Source organism: Pristiophorus japonicus, chromosome 9, assembly GCF_044704955.1.
Source record: "Pristiophorus japonicus isolate sPriJap1 chromosome 9, sPriJap1.hap1, whole genome shotgun sequence".
Lineage (NCBI taxonomy): Eukaryota > Metazoa > Chordata > Chondrichthyes > Pristiophoridae > Pristiophorus > Pristiophorus japonicus.
In genome coordinates this window covers 184,021,752-184,046,300 of record NC_091985.1, presented here as the reverse complement: position 1 = coordinate 184,046,300, position 24,549 = coordinate 184,021,752, and the positions used below count along the sequence as shown (strand labels likewise).

Sequence of the window (24,549 nt, the reverse complement as noted above, 5' to 3'; positions counted from 1 at the left end):
GATGGAACATTCTAACATTTGATAATTTCAGAAATTACTGTTCGTATAAATATTGTTGATAGACCCTCCAACCTGTTGTTCAATTACTGCAATTACAGCTTATATAAAGATTGGTGATGGTCCTCCTACATGTTGGTAATTTCAGTAACTACTGGTTGTATAAAAATTGGAGATGGACCATTCTACTTTTGATAATTTAAATAATTAATGTTTATATAAAGATTTGTGATGGGCCTCCAACCTGTTGGTAATTTCAGTAGTATTGTTTATATAAAGATTGTTGATGCACCATTTTAACTTTTGGTAATTTCAGTAATTAATGTTTACATAAATATTGGTAATGAACATTCCAACTGTTGGTAATTTCATTAATTACAGTTTACATAAAGATTAGTGATGGACCTCCTACATGTTGGTAATTTCAGTAATTACCCTTTGTATAAAGATTGCTGATGGACCATTCTACCTGTTGATAATTTCTGTAATTACTGTTTCTGGAAAGACTGGTGATGGGCTTGCCTACCTGTTGGCAACTTCAGTAATTACAGTTTATAGAAAATTGGTGATGTGCCCTCCTACCTGTTGGTTATTTCCGTAATTACAGATTATATACAGATTGCTGATGACTTCCGTACTTATTGGAAGGATACAGCTTCCCAACCCTGTCTGTCTGAGCTGATAATTGTACAATCGGGAGATATTACCTATCGAGGATGATCCCAGAGTTCGTGTTTCCGCTTTTTGCCTCACAACCGCATTAAAATGTGTCTGTGGGGAGAACCGGAGTGGGTTTAACCCTTTAATCCCCGCTGTAAAATGGACTGCCCTCAGTCACAGTCTGAGCTTACATTCACGCAAATCCCCGGCACTCAGGAACACATCAGACCGCGGCAAACAGGCTTTACAGAGGGAGAGTAAAGGGAGAAATGGAAGAATAAAACACAGCAATGAATCTTAGAAACTACCTTACCTCGATTCCGCAAGGATTGTCTGTCTCTATTTCCGTGCCGAATTTGCAAGTTATATCCTTGTAATTTACTTCAACAATCAGGTAGAAGTTCCTGGTTTGATTTGAGCAAGTAACAAATTGTGAATTTGATCTGCTCCATGGTCTGTGAGATTCAGAGCTCCCCACTTTGTGCGAAAGCTGATGCCAGCCCTCAGGGTCAATTCAACTCAAACATTCTGCATTTGCTTCAGAACAGGGAGCGGTCTTTCTGGACAAATCAAATCCACCCAGTTTGACAACTCGCTGCCATCAAACTTGTCAGCAAAGGTAATTATAGTTTTTAATTTATCTATTCCTGCTCCAGGGAAGTACAGTAAAACAGACACATTCTTAGAAATATATTATTACATTTCAATTACAAATGTGCTGAAATTGCTGATTTTACCACCAGCCCTGATGCTGAACTGACGTGTCAGTATTCTGGATCACAAACAATATCCCGATCCCGAGTTAAAATAATAATCTTGTTGTTAAATGGACAGTGAGCCACGCGATAAGGCTTTCCCTGGTGCTGTGTGGGAGTCTCCACCTATGCCGGGCGAGTCCCAGCAGTTCTCCCGTACACACCTGGTGGGACAGGACAATATCTGCCCAGAAATGTGTTGTGTTGTGCGTGAGCGGCACAATACAGTCCTTTTAACTGATCGGCTTTACCTGCAGAAATGTTCAAACACAGTCTGCCTGCGCTGGCCATTATATTTCTGCAGTGTTAACGATCCCTGCTGGGATCTCTGGCTTGTGCCCAGTGTGCCGCCATTATTCCAGTCCTGGGGGGTGTTTCAAGGCCTTGTTGCTTTTCCCTGACATTTCCTTACTTTAATTTCTGGAGTCACATTATCTGCATTTTAGCAGCTGTATAACGAACAATGTTACAGTTAGTAGCTTCAGCTCTATAATAAGGTTCAGTCTAGAGTCCAGTAGATAAAGCTTCCTCCCAAATTGAGGGGAAAAATAGATCTGTACTGATACAACATCCCAGGCCCTACCAGGTGTGTATGGGGTTTCAGCGTATCAGGATCCTGCCCGGCGTGTATGCGATTTCGATGTATCAGGATCCTGCCAGATGTGTATGGGGTTTCAGTGTATCAGGATCCTGCCAGGGGTGCATGGGGTTTCACAGTGTATCAGGATCCTGCCAGGTGTGCATGTGGTTTCACGGTGTATCAGGATCCTGCCAGGTGTGTATGTGGTTTCACAGTGTATCAGGATTCTGCTAGGTCTGTTAGGGGGTTCACAGTGTATCAGGATCCTGCCAGGTGTATATGGGGTTTCACAGTGTATCTGGATTCTGCCAGGTGTGTATGGGATTTCACAGTGTATCAGGATTCTGCTAGGTCTGTTAGGGGGTTCACAGTGTATCAGGATCCTGCCAGGTGTGTGTGGGATTTCACAGTGTATCTGGATTCTGCCAGGTGTGTATGGGGTTTCAGTGTATCAGGATCCTGCCAGGTGTGTATGGGATTTCACAGTATATCTGGATCCTGCCAGGTGTGTATGGTGTCTCAGAGTATCAGGATTCTGCCAGGTGCATATGGGCTTTCACTCTTTATCAGGATCCTGCCAGGTATGCAAGGGGTTTCAGTGCATTAGGATCCTGCCAGGTGTGTATGGGATTTCATAATATATTCGGATCCTGCCTGGTGTGTATGGGAGTTCACAGTGTATCAGGATTCTGCCAGGTGTGTATGGGGTTTCAGGGCATCAGGATCCTGCCAGGTGTGTATGGGGTTTCAGTGTATCAGGATCCTGACAGGTGTGTATGGTGTTTCAATGTATCAAGATTCTGCCAGGTGCATATGGGCTTTCACAGTTTATCAGGACCCTGCCAGGTATGCAAGGGGTTGCAGTGTATCTGGATCCTGCCATCAGGATTCTGCAAGGTGTGTATGGAGGTACAGTGTATCAGGATCTTGCCAGGTGTGTATGGGGTTTCAGTGTATCAGATCCTGCCTGGTGTGTATGGGGGATCACAGTGTATCACGAACCTGCCAGATGTGTATGGGGTTTCACAGTGTATCAGGAACCTGCCAGGTGTGTATGGGGTTTCAGTGTATCAGGATCCTGCCAGGTGTGTATGGGAATTCACAGTGTATCAGGATCCTGCCAGGTGTGTATGGGAATTCACAGTGTATCAGGATCCTGCCAGGTGTGTATGGGATTTCACAGTGTATCAGGATCCTGCCAGGTGTGTATGGGGTTTCAGTGTATCAGGATCCTGCCAGGTGTGTATGGGAATTCACAGTGTATCAGGATCCTGCCAGGTGTGTATGGGAATTCACAGTGTATCAGGATCCTGCCAGGTGTGTATGGGATTTCACAGTGTATCAGGATCCTGCCAGGTGTGTATGGGATTTCACAGTTTATGAGGATCCTGCCAGGTGTGTATGGTGTTTCAGAGTATCAGGATTCTGCCAGGTGCATATGGGCTTTCACTCTTTATCAGGATCCTGCCAGATATGCAAGGGGTTTCAGTGTATCAGGAACCTTCCAGGTGTGTATGGGATTTCATAATATATTCGGATCCTGCCTGGTGTGTATGGGAGTTCACAGTGTATCAGGATTCTGCCAGGTGCGTATTGTGTACCAGTGTATCAGTATCCTGCCAGGTGCGTATAGGCTGTCACAGTGTATAAGGATCCTGCCCGGTGTGTATGGGGTTTCAGGGCATCAGGATCCTGCCAGGTGTGTATGGGGTTTCAGTGTATCAGGATCCTGACAGGTGTGTATGGTGTTTCAATGTATCAAGATTCTGCCAGGTCCATATGGGCTTTCACAGTTTATCAGGATCCTGCCAGGTATGCAAGGGGTTGCAGTGTATCTGGATCCTGCCAGGTGTGTATGAGCTTTCAGTGCATCAGGATTCTGCTAAGTGTGTATGGAGGTACAGTGTATCAGGATCTTGCCAGGTGTGTATGGGGTTTCAGTTTATCAGATCCTGCCTCGTGTGTATGGGGGATCACAATGTATCACGAACCTGCCAGATGTGTATGGGGTTTCACAGTGTATAGGGAACCTGCCAGGTGTGTATGGGGTTTCAGTGTATCAGGATCCTGCCAGGTGTGTATGGGAATTCACAGTGTATCAGGATCCTGCCAGGTGTGTATGGGATTTCACAGTTTATGAGGATCCTGCCAGGTGTGTATGGGATTTCACAGTGTATCAGGATCCTGCCAGCTGTGTATGGTGTTTCAGTGTATCAGGATTCTGCCAGGTGCATATGGGCTTTCACTCTTTATCAGGATTCTGCCAGGTATGCAAGGGGTTTCAGTGTATCAGGATCCTGCCAGGTGTGTGTGGGATTTCACAGTGTATCAGGATCCTGCCAGGTACGTATGGGGTTTCACTGTATCAGGATTCTGCCAGGTGTGTATGGGAATTCACAGTGTATCAGGATTCTGCCAGGTGTGTATTGTGTTTCAGTGTATCAGGATCCTGCCAGGTGTGCATGGTGTTTCAGTGTATCAGGATCCTGCCAGTTGTGTATGAGGTTTCAGTGCATCAGGATTCTGCCAGGTATTTATGGGGTTTCAGTGTATCAGAATCCTGCCAAGTGTGTACGGGGTTTCAGTGAGTCAGGATCCTTTCGGCTGTGTATTGGGTTTCACAATGTATCAGGATCATGCCAGGTGTGTTTGGGGTTTCAGTGTGTATCAAGACCTTGCCAGATGTGTATGGGGTTTCACCGTGTATCAGGATCCTGCCAGGTATGCATACACACATAGGAACATAGAAAATAGGTGCAGGAGCTGTCCATTCGGCCCTTTGATCCTGCACCACCGTTCAATACGATCATGGCTGATCAAGCAACCTCAGTACCCCACCCCTGCCTTCTCTGCATATCCTCTCATCCCTTTAACCATAAAGTCCACATCTAATTCTCTTTTGAATATGTACAACGGACTGGACTCAACAACTTTCTGTGGCAGAGAATTCCACAGTTTCGCAACTCTCTGGGTGAAAATGTTTCTCCTCATCTCGATTCTATATGGCTTACCCCTTATCTTTCGACTGTGAGCCCTGGTTGTGGACTTCCCCAACATCGGGAACATTCTTCCTGCTCCTAACCTCTCCAATCCCCTCTGAATTTTGTAAGTTTCTATGAGATCCCCTCTAATTCTTCTAAATTACAGTGAGTATAATCCTAGCCGAACCAGTCTTTCCATAGATGTCAGTCCTGCCATCCCAGGATTCAGTCTGGTGAACCTGCACTGCACGCTCTCAATAGCAAGCACGTCCTTCGTCAGATTAGGAGACCAAAACTATACACAATACTCAAGGTGTGGTCTCACCAAGGTCCTGTACAATTACAGTAAGAACTCCCTGCTGCTATACTCAAATCCCCCCGCTACGAAGGCCAGCATGCCATTTGCTTTCTTTACTGCCTGCTGTTCCTGCATGCCTACCTTCAATGACTGATGTACCATGACACCTAGGTCTCGTTGCACCTCCCTTTTTACTAATTTTTCACCACTCAGATGATCTGCCTTCCTGTTTTTGCCAACAAAGTGGATAACCTCACATTTATCCACATTATACTGCATCTGCCATGCATTTGCCGACTCACCTAACCTGTCCAAGTCCCCCTGTAGCCTGTTAGCAGCCTCCTCGCAGCTCACACTGCCACCCTGCTTAGTGCCATCGGCAAACTTGGAGATATTACATTCAATTCCTTCTTCTAAATCATTAATGTATATTGTAAATAGCTGGGGTACCAGCACTGAACACCGTGACACCCCACTAGTCACTGCCTGCCATTCTGAACGAACCCGTTTATTCCCACTCTTTTCTTTCTGTCTGCCAACCATTTCTCTATCCACGTCAATACATTACCCGAAGACCATATGCCGTAATTATGCACACTTAATCTTGTGTTGAGCCTTGTCAGAAGCCTTTTGAACGTCCAAATATACCACATCCACCGGGTTTCCCTGATCCACCATAATATTTACATCCTCAAAGATCTCTAGAAGATTTGACAAGCATGATTTTCCTTTCATAAATCGATGCTGACTTGGACCGATCCTCTCATTGCTTTCCAAGTGCGGTGCTATTATATCTTTAGCAATTGATTCCAGCATTTTGCCCACCACCGATATAAGGCTAACTGGCCTAAACTTCCCTTTCTTCTCTCTCCCTCTTTTTTTAAAAAGTGGGGTTACATTAGCTACCCTCCAATCCATAGGAACTGAACCAGAGTCCATGGAATTTTGGAAAATGACCACTAATGCATCCACTATTTCTAGGGCCACTTCCTGCAGCACTCTGGGATGCAGAATATCAGTCCCTGGGGATTCATCGGTCTTCAGTCCCATCAGTTTCCCTAACACCATTTCCTTACTAATATGGATTTCCCTCAGTTCCCCCTTCTCGGTTGACCCTGGGTCCCCTACTATTTTTGGGAGGTTATTCATGTCTTCCTTATTGAAGACAGGAGTAAAGTATTTGTTGAATTGATCTGCAATTTCCCCATTATGAATTCACCTGATTCTGACTGCAAGCGTCACACATTAGTCTTCACTAATCTTTTTCTCTTCACCTATTTATATAAGCTTTTTCTGTCATTTTTTATGTTCCCTGCAAGCTTACACTCATACTCTATTTTCCCCTTCCTAATTAAACAGTTAGTCCTCCTTTGTTGAATTCTAAATTTCTCCCGGTTCTCAGGTTTGCTGATTTTTATGGCCAATTTCTTTGCCTCTTCCTTTAATTTAACGCTCACTAATTTCCCTTGTTAGCCAGCTTCCCTTTTTTATTCTTATGCCACATAGGGATGTACAATTGTTGTAGTTCGTCCATGTGATCTTTAAATGTCTGCCGTTGACTATCCACCGTCAACCCTTTAAGTATCATTCTCCAGTCTATCCTAGCCAATTCACGTCTCATACCATCGCAGTTTCCTTACGTTAAGTTCGGGACTCTAGTCTCTGAAATAACTGTGTCAGTCTCCATCTTAATGAAAAATTCTACCATATTATGGTCACTCCTCGCCAAGGGGCCCTGCACGACCAGATTGCTAATAAATCCTCTCTCATTACACAAGACTCAGTATAGTTTTGCCTGCTTTCTATTTGGTTCCTCGACATATTGGTCTAGAAAACCATCCCTTATACACTCCAGGAAATCCTCCTCCACAGCATTGCTATCAGTTTGGTTAGCCCAATAAATATGTAGATTAAAGTCAACCATGATTTCTGCTGTATCCTTATTGCATGCGTCCATAATTTCCTGTTTGATGCCATTCCTAATCTCCCTACTATTGTGTGGTGGTCTGTACACAACTGCCACTAACGCTTTCTGCCCCTCGGTGTTTCGCAGCTCCATCCATATAGATTCCACATCATCCACGCTATTGTCCTTCCTTTCTATTGCGTTAATATCTTCTCTAACCAGTAACTCTACCCACCTCCTTCTGCTTCCTGTCTGTCCTTTCTGAATATTGAATGCACCTGGATGTTGAGTTCCCAGCCATGGTTAACCTGGAGCCATGTTTACATAATCCGAATTACATCATCTACGTTAACAGCTACCTGCGCAGTCAATTCATCAACCATATTACGAATGCTTCTCGCATTGAGACTCAGAGCCTTCAGGCTTGTTTTTTTTTAAACACTCTTTGTCCTTTTAGAATTATGTCATAATATGGCTCTTTTTGATTTTTGCCCTTGATTTCTCTCCCCCACTCTTGCTTTTCTCCTTCCTACCTTTTTCTTCTGCCCCTTTTTAACTTCCCTCTGCCTTCCTGCATAGAATCTCATCCCACTACCATTTTACTTTAAATCCTCCCCAACAGCACTAGCAAACACTCCACCGAAGACATCGGTTCCGGTTCTGCACAGGTGCCACCTCCCCCAGAACCGGTTCCAATGTCCCAGGAATTTGAATCCCTTCCCCTTGCACCATTCCTCAAGCCACGTATTCTTCTGAGCTATCCTGCAATTCCTAATTTTATTAGCACATGGCAGTGGTAGCAATCTTGCGATTACTACCTTTGAGGTCTTACTTGTTAATTTAACTCCTAGCTCCCTAAATTCCGCTTGTAGGATCTCATTCCGTTTTTCACCTATATCCTTGGTGCCTATCTGTACCACGACAGCTGGCTATTCACCGTCCCCCTCCAGAATGTGCTGCAGCCACTCCGAGACACCACTGACCCTTACATCAGGGAGGCAACATATCAACCTAGAGTCTCGTTTGTGGCCGCAGAAACGCTTATCTATTCCCCTGACAAGACAATAGAATCTTCTATCACTATATCTCTCCCACTCTTTTTCCAGCCCTCCTGTGCAGCGGAGCCACCCCTGGTGTCATGGAATTGGCCTCTGCTGCCTTCCCCTGATGAGTCATCTCCCCCAACAGTACCCAAGGTGGTGTATCTGTTTTGGAGCAAGATGACCACAGGGAACCCCTGTACTATGCTCCTTCTACTGCTCTGCCTGATGGTCACCCATTCCCTATCTGGCTGTGTAACCTTTACCTGCGATGTGACCAACTCAGTAAACGTGCTATTCACGACATCCTCAGCATCGCGGATGCTCCACAGTGAATCCATCTGCAGCTTCAGTGCCACAATGCGGTCTATCAGGATCTGCAGCTGGACACACTTCCTGCACATATAGTTGTCAGGGGCACTGGAATTGTCCTTGATTTCCCACTTAGCACAGGAGGAGCATGATATGGGTTGGGGCTCTCCTGCCATGACTTAACCCTTAAATTAACCTAATTGATAACCACGCCAAAGGTTTCTTCCTGATAAGAAAAAGAATTTGATAAAAAAAAGTTAAACTACTCACCAATCGACCAGCCAATCACTTACCCGTTTGGCTGTGATGATACACTCGATTTCTTTCTACTTCTTTTTTCCTTTTGAATTTGAACCTGCTCTACCTCTGTTGAGCAGCTCTCCCGGCTGCCACCCTTTTATGGGCCTCGCTCTCCCTCTGTTGAGCTGCTCTTCCGACTACCATACTTTTATGGGACTCACTCTACCTCTGTTGAGCTGCTCTCTCAACTGCTGCCCTTTTATGGGCCTCGTTCTCACTCTGTTGAGTTGCTGTCCCGACTGTCACCCATTTATGGGCCTCGCTCTCCCTCTGTTGAGCTGAACTCCCAACTGCCGCTCTTTTATTGGCCTCGTTCTCGCTCTGTTGAGCTGCTCTCCTGACTACCGCCATTTTATGGGTCTGGTTCTCCCTCTGCTGAGCTGCTCTTCCGACTGCCACACTTTTATGAGCATCGCACTTCCTCTGTCGAGCTGCTCTCCCGACTGCCGCCCAGGATCCTGGCAGGTGTGTATGGGGTTCCTGTGTTTCAGCATCCTGCCAGGTGTGTCCGGGGTTTAACAGTGTATCAGGGTCCTGCCAGGTGTGAATGGGGTCTCACAGTATATCAGGATCCTGCCAAGTGGGCGTGGGGTTTAATAGTGTATAAGGATCCTGCCAGATGTGTATGGAGTTTCACAGTGCAGCAGGATCCTGCCAGGTGTGTATGGGGTTTCACGGTATCTCAGGATCCTGCCAAGTGTATATGGGGTTTCACAGAGTAGCAGGATCGTTCCAGCTGTGAATGGGGTATCACAGTATATCAGAATGCTGCCAGGTGTATATGGAGTTTCACAGTGTATCAGAATCCTGCCAGGTGTGTATGCCGTTTCAGTGCATCTGGATCCTGCCAGGTGTGTATGGGGTTTCACATTGTATCAGGAGCCTGCCAGGTGTGTATGGGGTTTCAGAGTGTATCACGAACCTGCAAGGTGTTTATGGCGTTTCAGTGCATCAGGATCCTACCCGGTATGTATGGGGTTTCCGAGTTTATCAGGATCCTGCCAAGTGTGTATGGGGTTTCAGTGTATCAGGATCCTGCCAGGTGTGCTTGGGGTTTCACAATGTATCAGTATCCTGCCAGGTTTGTATGGGATTTCACAGTGTATCAGGCATCTCCTCGGTGCCTATTGGTTTTCGCCGTGTATCAGGACACTGCCAGGTGTTTATGGGGTATGACAATGTATCAGGATCTTCGCAGGTGTGTATGTGCTTTTGTGGTATCAGGACCAAGCCAGGTGTGTATGGGATTTCATAGTGTATCAGGATCGTCAGGTGTGTATGGAGTTTCACAGTGTAGCAGGATCCTGCCAGGTGTGAATGGGGTTTCACAGTATATCAGGATCCTGCCAGGAGTGTATGGCGTTTTAACGTGTATCAGGATGCTGCCAGATGTATATGGAGTTTCACTATGTATCAGGATCCTGCCAGGTATGTATGGGGTTTCAGTGCATCAGGACCCTGCCAGATGTGTATGGGGTTTCACTGTTTATCAGGATCCTGCAGGTGTGTATGGGGTTTTACAATGTATCAGGACCCTGCCAGATGTGTATCGGGTTTCACTGTGTATCATGATCCTGCCACGTGTGTATGGGGTTGCACAGTGTATCATGGTCCTGCAAGTTGTGAAATGGGTTTCAGTGTACCAGGATCCTTCCAGGTGTGTATGGGGTGTTGCAATGTTTCAGGATCCTGCCAGTTTTGTAAGGAGTCTCACTGTGTATCGGGATCCTGCCTGGTTTGTATGGAATTTCACATTGTATCAGAAACCTGCCAGGTGTGTATGGGGTTTTGCAATATATCAAGATCCTGCCAGGTGTGTATGGGGCTTTGCAATGTATCAGGATCCTGCCAGGTGTGTATAGGGTTTTACAATGTATCAGGATCCTGCTAAGTATGTCGTCATCATAGGCAGTCCCTCGGAATCGAGGAAGACTTGCTTCTACTCTGTAATGAGTCCTTACGTGGCTGAACATTCCAATATGAGAACCACAGTCCCTGTCATAGGTGGGACAGATAGTCGTTGAGGATAACGGAGGTGGGATAGGTTTGCTACACGCTCTTTCCGCTGCCTGCACTTCATTTCTGCATGCTCTCGGCAAAGAGACTCGAGGTGCTCAGTGCTTCCCGGATGCACTTCCTCCAATTGGTGGGGTGGCCTTTGGCCAGGGGCTCCCAGGTGTCAGTGGGGATGTTGCACTTTATCAGGGAGATTTTGAGTGTGTCCTTGTAACGCTTCCCCTCAGGTCGCTGGAAAAATACCACAAACTATGGCTGCGCAAGATACTACAAATCCCCTGGGAGGAGAGATGCAACAATATTAGCCTCCTCGACCAAGCCAACATCCCCAGCATTGAAGCATTGACCACACTTGATCAGCTCCACTGGGCAAGCCACATTGTCTGCATGCCAGATACGAGACTCGCAAATATAGATGTGTATGGGGTTTCACACTGTATCAGGATCCTACCAGGTGTGTATGGGGTTTTACAATGTATCAGGATCCTGCTTTTTGTGTATGTGGTTTCACACGGTATCAGGATCCAGCCAGGTGTGAGGGTTTTCATAATGTATCGAGATCCTGTCAGCAGCATAAGATTTCATAAGACTGGCAAATGTTGCGATTTACACACAGTGCAGGACAAAGCCAGCACTATTAATGGAGTAGAGAATGTTCTGGTGGGAAATATGGAATGGAGTGATCATTGATGAATTATTTGATCATTCACTTAGATTTATAGTCTGGCGGTAGTTTCTTATGCTTATGTTTATTATGTTTGTGTTGTTGAGTTTTGAATTGAATTGTTATTTTATGAATGTATTTTCTCACAATATATAGCTCGGTATAATTCCTCTGACCTTCACGGGCAGTGATTTGACCGTGAGTTCATGGAGATTTGTCCTGGTTAGTGCTTTTACTTGAATGTATTTATGAGACCTCTCTTAGTGTCAGCACCAGAGTAATGAGCACAGTAGGAGGTGAGGACATTTACTACTGTTCCACTAATATTAACACTACTGTGCAATGTTACAAATCATGTAACCTGAAATAGTGAACTGATGTACAGTATCTTTGGTTGGAATATCTGTAGGGCTCTTACAATCACAGTAAAGGCCATATATATACAAGTGGTAGAACTGACTGATGTTTTATATCATAATTCTCCACTTGTGCGTGTGTTGCGCTGTGAGTGTATGGACGTGCATCTAATCAATCAAAGCGACATCATCTTTTCCATTCCCCACTGTAGCAATGTAAAAAGGATTAATTTACTGACATTGTAAAATTCAGTTCTCTGCTGTTCCAGTCACGGTAACGCACTGGCAATAAACACACAGCTACAAGAACAGCTTGAATATACACAGCACCTTTAACATTGATATACTTCCCCAAGACTCCTCACAGAAAAGTAATCAGTCAGTAGATGGGCCCTGATCAAAGAGAGGTAGAAGGAGGGAGATCAAAAGGTTTGTCCATGAATTGGGTTTTAAGGAGTGTCCTAAATGAGGCGTGCGAGGTGGAGCAGGTTAGGTGAGGAATTGTAGAGCAGAGAGCTCCATAGATGGGGCAAAGAAAGAGTGAACTGCACAAGAGGCCAGAGTTAGTGAATGGAGCGTTCTCATGGATGGAGCTTGTAGGTCTGGAGGATGAAGAGAGAGAGAGGGAGGAACGAGGCCAGGATTGAATTTAAACATAAAGATGAGCACATTTTATATAAAGATTGATGATGGGGCCTCCTACCTGTTGGTAATTTCAGTCATTACTTTTTACATTAAGATTGGTGATGGCCCCGGCTATCTTGATAATTTTAGTAATGACATTTTATATAAAGATTGGTGATGGCCCGCCTACCTTGCTAATTTCAGTAATTACTTTTTATATAAAGATTGGTGATGGCCCCGCCTACCTTGCTAATTTCAGTAATTACTTTTTACATTAAGATTGGTGATAGCCCCGCCTACCTTGCTAATTTCAGTAAATACTTTTTATATAAAGATCGGTGATGGCCCCACCTACCGTGCTAATTTCAGTAATTACTCTTTTTATAAAGATTGCTGATGGCCCCGCCTACCTTTCTAATTTCAGTAATTACTCTTTGTATCAAGATTAATGATGGGACCTCCGACCTGTTGGTAATGCGCTCCTCTAATTCTGCTCTCTTGAGCAACCCTGACCATAATCGCTCAACCATTGGTGGCCGTGCCTTCTGTTGCCTAGATCCCAACTCTGGAAATCCCTGCCTAAACCTCTCCGCCTCTCCACCTCTCTTTTCTCTTTCAAGACACTCCTTAAAACATACCTATTTGACCGACCTTTTAGTCTCCTGCACTAATTTTTACTTCTGCGACTCGGTGTCAAAGTTTTTATATCATAATACTCCTGTGAAGCATCTTGCGATGTTTCACTACGTTAAAGGTGCTATATAAAGCCAAGTTGTTGTTGTACTTTCAGTAATTAAGGTCCCACATGGCAGACTGGTCACGAAAGTAACAGCCCATGGGATCCAGGCAAAGTGGCAAGTTGGATCCAAACTCGGCTCGGAGATAAGAAACAAAGGGTAATGGTTGATGGATGTTTTTCTGACCGGAAAGCTGTATCCAGTGATGTTCTGCAGGGTTCAGTGCTGGGTCCATTGCTTTTTATGGTATATATCAATAACTTGCACTTAAATGTGAGGTGTATGAATAGGAAGTTTGCAGATGACACTCGAATAGACTGTGTGGTTGATGAAGTAAACAGCTGTGCACTGCAGGAAGATATCAATGTACTGGTCAGGTGGAAAGAACAGTGGAAAATGGAACTCAATCCAGATAATTGTGAGGGAATGCATTTGTGGAGGTCAAAGAAGGCAAGGGAACATACATTAAATGGTATGACACTGAAAAGTATAGAGCAACAAAGGGACCTTGGAGTGCAGCTCCACAGAACCCTGAGCGTAGCAGGCCAGGTAGATAAGGTGGTTAACATGGCATATGGAATACTTGCCTTTATTAGTCGAAGCATGGAATACAAGAACAGTGAAGTTATGCTTGAACTTTATTAAACACTGGTTAGGCCGCAGCTGGAGTATTCTGTGCAGTTCTGGTCACCACATTACAGGAAAGATGTAATTGCACTGGAAAGGATGCAGAGGAGATTTACAAGAATGTTGCCTGGTGTGGAGAATTTTGGCTATGAGAAACGATTGGAGAGGTTGGATCTGTTTTCGTTGAAAGAGAGGAAGCTGAGTAGAGACCAGATTGAGGTGTATAAAATTATGAAGCGCCTGGATAGAGTGGATAGGAAGGACCTGTTTCCTTTGGCAATGGGGTCAACAACCAGAAGCATCGATTTAAAGTAATTGGTAGAAGGTTTAGAGGAGACATGAGGGGAAATTTCTTCATCCAGAGGGTCGGGGGTCTGGACCTCACTGCCTGAAAGAGTGGGAGAGGAAGAACGCATCACCACATTTAAAAGATGCTTGGATGTGCATTTAAGTACTATAATCTACAAGGCTGCGGACCAAGAGCTCGAAAGTGGGATTAGGCTGGATAGCTCTTTGTCGGCCGGCACGGACACGATGGTCCCAAATGGCCTCCTTCCGTGCTGTAAATTTCTATGATTCTATGGATTCAGCTCTGAACAGGTTTCCATCTTAAACTTTCCGCAAGTGTGTTTCTCTTTTAAGGGAGCGTTCTCTTTTTTCAGCCAGCTTGACAATAACCTCTTCAACGTGAACTTATTTCGGCTGCAGCAGAAATCCCTGCTCCTTTCTCCCAACTAATTCACATCCGTTTTAAACTGACTGAAACTGACATTGTCGCGTTAAACACTAATTCATTAGAATCAATTGGGGATAAGATTTATCTCCGAAGTTGCTCCAATGCTGTGACTGGGTCATGTTCAGTCCGACCTCAGGCAACCAGAGTCTGATGTTCCAGTTGCTCGGCAGAGAGCGATAATCGGTCAGTGTGAATGTGAACCCTTTACTGAGCTCACTTGTGTGTTGGATCTGAACTGCTGGTCCCGCCTTTGATCAGTTAAAAAAGCAATACTTGGCACCAAACCGTTCGTGAGCCACAATACCGCGTATTATTGCAGAAAAAAGTATATGGAGAGAGCAAGGACCAGATTCCCACCCCATGTTTAATGAACTGTGAATTCTACAATAGGCAGGACGCGCCACTCGGCCAGGATGGGGTAACTCCCCTGAGTTCGGGTTCCTGCTTTCTGTCCCGCAACCGCTTCCAATGTGTCCGCGCGGAGACTGGTGGAGACGGGGAGTGGGATTTACCCGGAGATCCCCGGTGTCAAATGGATTGCCCTCAGTCAATGTCTAAGTTAACAGTCACACCATTGCTACAGGCGCGAGGGACAGAGAACTCCCGGCGCCAGGGAGCATATCTGACCGCGGGAAATAGGCTTTCAAAAGAAAGAGGAAGGAGAGAAAATGCTAATAAAAAACAAAATGACGCTCAGAAGCTCCACTCGCTTTACCTCAATCAGGCAAGAATTTTCTGTCTCTCCATTTCCGTGCAGATGTTCCAGGTTAGATCCTTGTTATTTCAGTACAACCAATCAGGTAGAACTTCATTGTTTGATTTTGGCAAGTCACAAATTGTGAGTATGATCTGCCCCTTGTTCTTGAGATTGAGAGCTCCGTTTTCCGTGAGAAAGCTGCTGCCAGCCCTCTGGATGGATTGAACTCAATCATTCCTCAGTTGCATCAGAAGAGGGAGGCGTTTCTCTGGTGAAATTAAATCCGAGCCGTTTGGCAATTCGCCGCCACTTCAATTGTGAACAAAGTTAGTTATATATTTTCATCTGTTATTAAAGTCACAGAATTCCAGGACAGTAAAGATCAGGTAATCGGCGAAGAGAATCTACGGGAAAGTTTGCAAAGTTTTGCTTCACATAACCGCGCACACTGTTCCGCCCTGCGTCCAGTCTATGCTAATCAGCGGAGCCCAGAAACTTACCTGGGCATTGATTTGGGAGTCGATCAAACGTTCATTAGGAGAGTTTCTTTTTCTATAGATTTGAATTCACAACGTCCTGTAATTGCTGTTTTTTGACCTGCCCAGATTCTAACCTGTTGCATCCAGGCATTGATACTCGGGCCAGCCCAGACAGCCCGCCCCGCCTCCGGGTCTTCCAGTAATAATCCTGTTGCTAAGTCGATAAACAGTGAGTCAGGTCAGAACAACCCTCGGAGTCTCCGCCTCTACCGGGGCAGGACAACACTTCCTCAGTAGATTGTTTTTATATGTACAGGCACAGTGCATCCCTTCTACCTGATCGGCGTTAACTGCAGCAATGCGGGCTCCAGCCATTTTAATGCACTGAACTGAATGGAACTGAATAACAGGCGGTGGCTAATCTGCTAGCGCCCGCTGTGCTCCACCGTCCGAAACGAATTTCTAGTCCATGTCTCTGCGTATAAAACCATGGATCCCGTAAGCATTTTAACAGCCTTCTCAACTTGCCCTCTCACCTTTAGAGACTCGTGTACATATAGGTGTCACTGTTGCTGCTCCCTTTAAGACTGAACCCTCTCGTTTATATTATCTCCCCTTGCTCTACTTACCAAAATATATTGCGTCACACTTCTATGCCTTGAATTTCTTCCACCATATGTACAACTATTATCATCACTATGTCCCCCTAAGGTCTGTTACTATCCTCCTCACAGTAAACTGCATTTCCTAGTTAGGGCCATCTGCAAACTTTGACATGATGCCTCGTATACACAAATCCAGGTCAGTAATTATAAATGAAGAGCAATGACCTGAACCGTCCGCTGGGGGACACCACTGCACATTTCCCTCTCATCCGAAAAACAAATACCCACCACGACTCTCTGCTTTCTATCCCCTCACCAAATTTTGTATCCAGCTCTTTAATGCATGGGCTACTCCCTGAAACAACATTTACATATACAGATTACATTTTCGTTCAGTCCGTCATAGAATCATGGAATCATAGAAATTGGGTTGTTGTGAGGAGTGTAAACATTTAACAGAGGAAATTTTGCTGCGAGCAAAGTAATTATTCTATTCAATTACATTTCATTTTTTTTAAACTTGCAACTTACTATGAAAATGATTTTTTTCCACATTTACTCATGTTTAAATCTTCAGTCTACACAGAGTGCACGGAAATAGTGTTTTATTTTGGAATTTGGAAAGAGTGGGAATTCGTAGAAGCGGAGAAGGAGTTATTGCTTTTTTTCCTATATTACTTGTAGTGCTTTGTGTTACAGGAAAATATTTAATTTCATTGCCCGTAAATTAATCTAGATCGGGGCATCAGGGATGGGGAGAGTTACCTGGGCAATCACACCCCTTAGGTTAGGTACTGGTAGAGGTCTGGTTAGTGGCCAGGGACAGCAGAGTGCGACTGCAACTCTGGCAGGTAAAGGGACAGCAGGGGTAGTGCTGGAGCAGCCTCGTCATTTGTCCTTATCCAACAGGTATGAGGTTCTTGCTGCCTGTGTGGATCAGGGGAAAGCTTGCAGGATGGATGGGCAAGGTGACCATGGTACCATGGTGCAGTAGGCCTTTCAAGTGTGAGGTGGGGGGTGGGTGTGAAGAGGAATATAGTTATGGTAGGGGACAGTTTAGTCAGAGGGATAGATACTGTTCACTGCAGCTGCGATTGGGAGTTCCGTAGGTTGTGTTGCCTGCCCGGTGCCAGGGTTAAAGACATCTCCTCGTTGCTGGAGACGAACTTGGAGTGGGAAGGGAAGGATCCATTTGTTGTGTTCCACGTAGGAAACAACGACATAGGTAGAACAAGGAACGAGGTTCCGCTGAGAGAGTTGGGGTCTAAATTAAAAATAAGAAACTCAAAGATAATAATTTCTGGATAGTTACCTGAGCCACGCGCCAATTGGCATAGGGTTACGCAGATTAAGATTTCAATGCGTGGCCCGTGGTGTGGGAGGCAGGGGTTTAGCTTTGCGGGGCACTAGCACCAGTGCTGGCGAAAGAGGGTGTTATTCCGTTGGGACTGTCTCCACTTAAACCAGGCTGCAACCAGTGCCCTAGCTAACCAAATAACTAGGGCAGTGGACAGGACTTTAAACTAATGAAGGGGAGTGGGTGGGAAAATTGAGGAAAGATTAAATCTGAAAGGAGCAAGAGAAATGTCTTGTCTATGGGTCAGGCAGGGACAGAGAGAGTAACACAGGTAATAGGGCATCAGTGACTAAGGTGACATCAGGCAAAAATTTTAAAAAGTCAAATCTAAAGGCACTATATCTCAATGCACAAAGCATTCGCAACAAACGTAGATGAATTAATAGCACAGATAAAAATTAATAGCTTTGATCTGATAGTCATTACGGAGACGTGGTTGCAAATTGACCATGGCTGGTTACTAAATATTCCAGGATACTTAACTTTCAAAAGAGATAGACAAAATGGAAAAAGAGGAGGGGTAGCCCTGATAATAAAGATGGGATAATGACAGTAGAGTGAAAGGCACTTAGCTCTGAAAATCAAGAATTATAATCAGTTTGTATGAAGCTAAGAAACAGCAAGGGGCAGAACACATTGGCGGGAGGTGTTTATAGGCACCTAAACAGTAGTTAGAATGTAGGACAGAGTATAAATCAGGAAATTAAAGGCGTATTTAACAAATATAATACAGTAATGATGAAGGACTTTATCCTACATATAAACTTGGCACACCAAATTTGAAATGCAATGTGGAGGACGAATTAATGGAATTTTTACAAAACAGTTTTTTAGATCAGTATTTTGAGGAACCAACTAGGGAACATGCTATTTTTGATACCTTTTATGCAAAGAGAAATGATTAATTAATAACCTTGTACTGAAAGGGCCCTTAGGGATGAGCGACTATTATATAATAAAATTTTATATTAAGTTTGAATTTGGTTTAGATAAATCCAAAACTAGAGTATTAAATCCAAACAAAGCAATCTACGTAGGTATGAGGGGTGAGTTGGCTAAGGTAGAGTGTGAAAGTACATTAAAAAGATTCCTTTAAGGCAAATAAAATCACAGGACAGGTGGTCCACCTGTGACTAACAAGAGAAATTAAAGCTACTATTAGGTCAAAGAAAGGAGCTTATAATGTTGCAAAAAGGAGCAGAAAGGCTCAGGTTTGGGAGGATTTTATAATTCAGCAAAAGAGGACCAAGGAATTATTAAAAAAAAAAGGGAATATATAATATGAGAGTAAATTAGTGAAGACATAAAGACAGATTATAAAAGCTAATATATATGCGTAAAAAGGAAAAGATTTGAAAATGTAAATGTGGGTCCCCTACAGACTGAGACAGGATAAATTATATTGGTGATTGAGGCAATGGCAGAGAAATTAAACAAATACTTTGTGTCTGTCTTCACGGAAGAAGATACAGCAATCATTCTTGAAATAATGGCAAAAGAAGGGTCTAGCGAGAATGAGGAACTGAAAAAATTAGTATTAGTAAAATAATAGTACTAGAGAATTTAATGGGATCGAAAGCCTATAAATACCCTAGATTAGATGGCATACATCAAAGAAAGAGATGGATAGTGGATGCATTGGTTGTCATCTTCCAAAGTTCCATATATTCAGTACAGTTCCTATAGAGTCAAAGATAGGAAATGTAACCGATTTAAGAAAGCAGGGAGAGAGAAAACAGGGAATTACAGACCTGTTAGCCGAACGTAAGTAGTAGGGAAAGTGCTAGAGTCTATTATTAAGGATGCAGTAAAGGGGAATTAAAAATAATAATAGGATTGGGCAGAGTAAACACGGATTTATGAAAGAGAAATCATGTTTGGAAAATATGTTAGTTCTTTGAGGTTGTAACTAGCAGAATAGATACGGGGGAACCAGTCGATGTGGCATATTAGAATAAGATGCCACACAAGAGGTTATGAAACAAAATTTGGCATCAAGGGATTGAGGGTAATATACTATCATGCATTGAGGATTGGTTAATGGACAGAAAACAGAGAGTAGGAATAAATGGGTTATTTTCGGGTTGGCAGTCTGTAACTAGGAGAGTAACACAAGGATCAGTGCTTGGGCGTTAGCTCTTCGCAATCTGTATTAATGATTTCGATGAGGTGACCAAATATAAGATATCCAAGATTGCTGATGATACAAAGCTAGGTGGGAATATAAGTTGTGAGGAGGATGCAAAGAGGCTTCAATGGGATATAGACAGGATAAGTGAGTGGGCAAAAACATGGCAAATGGAATGTTATGTGGAGAACTATGAAGTTGTCCACTTTGGTAGGAAAAATAGAAAAGCAGCGTATTTTTTATAATAGTGATAGATTGGAAAATGTTGGTGTTCATCGTGACCTGGGTGAAATTGTACACGTATCACTGAAAGTTAACATGCAGGTATAGCAACCAATTAAGAAAGCAAATGACCTTTATTACAAGAGGATTTGAATATACGAGTAAAGATTAAATACTGCAATTATATAGGGTCCTGCTGAGACAACACCTGGAGTATTGTGTACAGTTTTGGTCTCTTTATCTAAGGAAGGATATACTTACCACATATTGAGTGTGATGAAGGTTCACCAGACTGATTCTTGGGATAGAGGATTGTTCTATGAGGAAAGATTCAGTAGAGTATGTCTATATTCTCTCGAGTTCAGAAGAATGAGAGGTGATCTCATTAAAACATACAACATTCTTACAAGGTAAATGCAGGGAGGATGTTTCCTCTGGCTGGTGCATCTAGATTGAGGGGTCACTGTCTCAAAATAAGGGGGCGACCATTTAGAACTGAGATGAGGAGCAATTTCTTCACTTAGAGGGTCGTGTATCCTTGGAATTCTCTACCACAAAGGGCTTTGTAGGTTCAATCATTGAGTATATTCAAGACAGAGATCGATAGATGTTTACATATTAAGGGAATCAAGGGATATGCGGATAGTTCAGGAGTGGCGTTGAGGTAGACTATCAGCCATGATCTTATTGAATGGTGGAACAGGCTCCAGTGGACGAATGGCCTACTCCTGCTCCTATTTCTTGGGCTTATGTTCTTATTATGCCAGAATATATTAATATTTTAATGGATAAAATATTTTATGCTGTTTAAAATCTTTATATGTAACGTTGTAAAAAATTAAAGTCCCCCAAATTCCTTCACGGTGGTGATATTTATCAAACAGGCGGCCGATGCAATGTCGCCTGTTTGATAAATAGGCCGAAATGAATTTCTACCGATTCAATTGATTAATATGACTTTTACAACTCTTTCCAATTGTTTCCTACATGCATTGCATCTATTTAAAGAGGAGGCATATAAGGGTAACACGGCCTCTTGAGAATTGTGCCCCGATCTTTTTTGTGATTCTGATACACAGAGTCGAAACCGCCAGTGAACAACAAATGGATTGAGGAACCATGACTGCCTTCTGATCAGGAGGAATTACCGCCCACCCGAGAAAGTGCACAACCAGAGACTGTCTTTTCAAATGATGTCAGATGAGTTGAGTGTGAGCAGGCTGCGCTTCAGCAAAGAGGAATCGGCCGATAATGTGATGTGTTAGAGGCCTTTTCAGTATCCACAAAGATAACCACAGCACTGAACATCTTTGCAGACAGGTCATTTGATCAGGCGCCGGTGACATTCAAACATTACCCAGAACGCTGCGGGGGCCTGCATTCACCAGATCACAGATGCCATAGTCCGTAGGACCTCTGAGATCACAGACTTGGACTTATCCACTCCACAGCAAAAGGGAAATATCCTGCGATTTTATAGAATTGCTGTCTTGCCTAAAGTGATTGGGGCCGTCAATGCAACCCATGTCACATTGAAGGCACCAATTGATACACCTGTGACATACATCAATTCGAAGTGGTTTCATTCCGTAAATGTAATGATCGACCCTGATATCCAATTGTGGATCTTAAATAGGAATGCAGATCACACGGGAAGTGCTCATGACTCCCTCGTCCTCTGGCACTCACCCTTTTATGGCGCCCTTAGCTCATTGCCTCCAGGATCTGCTAGGATATTGGGTGACAAGGGCTACCTGTTAAAAGCGTCGTTGATGATACCATACGGCAGGACCAGTAAGGAGGCAGAGGAGAGATACAACTGTCACATGGCAAGTGGCAGAGTGGAGAATCGGGGTTCAAAAATTACACTTTCGGTTCCTGAACAGGTCGGGTGGGAACTTTGAAGTACTGTCCTGCGAAAATGTCAATGATTGTGGTGGCCTGTTTCACTTTGCACAGCTTTGCCTTGCGGAAAGATTTGACCTTTAACACTGCAGACCAGCTCGCTGCTGAAATGGAGGCCATGGAAAATTTCAACTGCAAGTACTGCTGAAATCAAAGCTGCAAAGAAACAGTTGGTAGCCAACACATTTCCGAGGTGATGAGAGTGTCGCCTCCTACCTCCCTATCTCCCAGCACAGCACGGAAAACACACACAATTTAAAGTGAAACAGCGAACTTTTATTGCAGCAGCAAAGACTTTTGATGCACCTTTTTGATGTACTTCGTCTTTAAATTTGTAATATAAATTGGATGATAGAAAATGTAAATAGTTTAATGTGATTTTTTTGGATTCCTTTGTGCAAGCAAGACTTTACATTCAAGATATAAACCTGCTTTTTTCTACTTTTTTTACTATTTTAATGTTAAATTGGATGTTAATCAAAACAGTTGAACACTTTAAAGTGAATACAGACTTTATATCGGAAACAAAATGTGTAATTGCATTATCAGTCATAAATATAAACTTCAAGACATAACACATCAGCGACAATTAAATAATACCAAACATTTAAAAGGTAGCAGACACCCCCCCCCGCCCCTCCCCCCCGCCCCACACACACACACACTCCTTGCATGCGTGTCTGGGGATCGAAGGAGGTGGATTTTGCGAAAAGTGGCACCATTCTGTCTCTTGCAGATTTGCTTCCTCTTGCTCCAAATTCAAAGCAGAATTAGTACACAAACTTCAGTTCTTGCTTCAGAGACCAGCTGCCTGCTTTGGAGACAGGTTGCAGTTCATTAATTCAAATTTCACAACTAAACTCATGTGGAGTACCGATTAGAGATGTTTACACGCACAACGGACTCTGACCATCTCCAAAGCAATTGCATTTTTCGATCAATTCAGAAGACTGTATGGGAGTGAAAGTCCATATTATCAGAATAGCTCGCTATTTTTGCTGCGCAGTCTGTGAGCTCAGCACATGCTGGGTCCAAAGTTAAAGCAGCTTTGTGCTGAGTATGGGTTGTAAATTGGCTGAGAGGAGTTTGGGAACAGAATGTCTTCAGGGCAAAGGTAATAGTAGGATGCGTAAGCGTTATTCTGCCACATCTGAATGTGTCAATCTCGTAACTCTGTATAGGGAGGGGAAGGTTTTATTGAGGCAGCACATCAACTGGAATAGTTGAGAGCCTGATTGTTTAGTTTATGTTGTTATTCTATGGCATTTGTATGGACCTTTGATGTGCTATGATTTATTGGTAGTATGCATGGAATGTAGTGATCAAAGAGAAAGTTAGTATAAGAAAAGTAAAGAAACGCTGTTTAGCAGCTCACACTGGAATCACGGACAGTGTGGATCTCAGCAGCTATCATACTGATCTTGTGTAATATTGCAAGATATGTGCACTCATACTGGTTGTGGATAGTATGAGGTTTCTATAAAGACTTGATCCTGCATTACTACAACTGAGGGTATGTGTAATCTGATATTTAAAGCAACGAAATGAGTAAGAATAAGAAAGAAGTCCAACAGCTTGTATAGTCAAATCACTTCACAACAGCTATCAACAAAACACGTTTTAGAATAGTAAAGTTACATTTTACCAACTTTTTCATCTTACATTTATAATAACTGTACAATTGTTTTGCTGTCCATGGGGGCAGCATAGTTAGTAAAAACAGCCTGTGCAACTTCTGTCCAAGCTAACAATTCTCCTTTACGTGGGCTTCATGTCCCGATGAGTCACATGCACTTTGGCTCAACCTCATTTCGGAATATATTCATGTAAGCTGCTTCAATTTCATTTTGCTATTTAATTCAAGTTGATAAACATGTCTTTAAAACTCTGTAATGCTCTAAATCTCCTTAAAAGTAATTAAAACACTTCAAATACTTTAAATCTCTAAAGAACTCTTAAACATTTTCTAAACGTTTTCAGGTTTTTGGCACTAAAAAATGTTAAACTTACCTTGAACAAATACAGCTGATTGCAATGCCCGCTCCTCTCCTTCTGCCGTCTTGTGCATCCCTAATTATAATTGATCAACCAATGGTGGCCATGCCGTACGTTGCCTAGCCAAGAGTCCTGGAATTGCCTCGCTAAACCTCGCCATGCCTCTCTACCTCGCGTTCCTCCCGTAAGACACTCCTTAAAACCTACCTCTTTCAACAAACCTTTGGACATCTGCCCTAGTTTCATCTTATATGGCCCGGTCTCAAATTCGTTGTCTTAGAATACTCCTGTGAAGCACATTGGGTCGTCAGACTACGTTAAAGGTGCTATATAAATACAGCTTTTGTTCTTGTTGAAGATGCAGCAGACTGAAAACTTTTGGGGCATGGCCCATGCAGCTACGAGTATTACAGGTCTTATCAGGGGATATTCACTTATGATTTTGTTGCAAAGGAATTAGAGTATACGAGTAAAGTCTTACATCTGTCCTTGGGAAAATGTTGGAGACCATTATTAAGGAAAGAGTAGCGGATTAGTTGGAAAAGCAGAATTCAAACAAGCAAGCAGAGTCA

The 24,549-nt window shown here is 43.5% G+C and overlaps 1 protein-coding gene across 1 annotated transcript in view; it reads right to left on the bottom strand.

Moving 5' to 3' along the window:
* Window positions 1–24,050, bottom strand: part of LOC139273990 (neoverrucotoxin subunit beta-like) — a 106,463-nt gene extending 82,413 nt beyond the window's left edge. The window contains 1 exon segment of the mRNA XM_070891055.1: window positions 23,993–24,050. Within this exon segment, the coding sequence (XP_070747156.1) occupies window positions 23,993–24,050 (58 nt within the window).
* Between the last annotated feature and the right edge of the window lie 499 nt (window positions 24,051–24,549).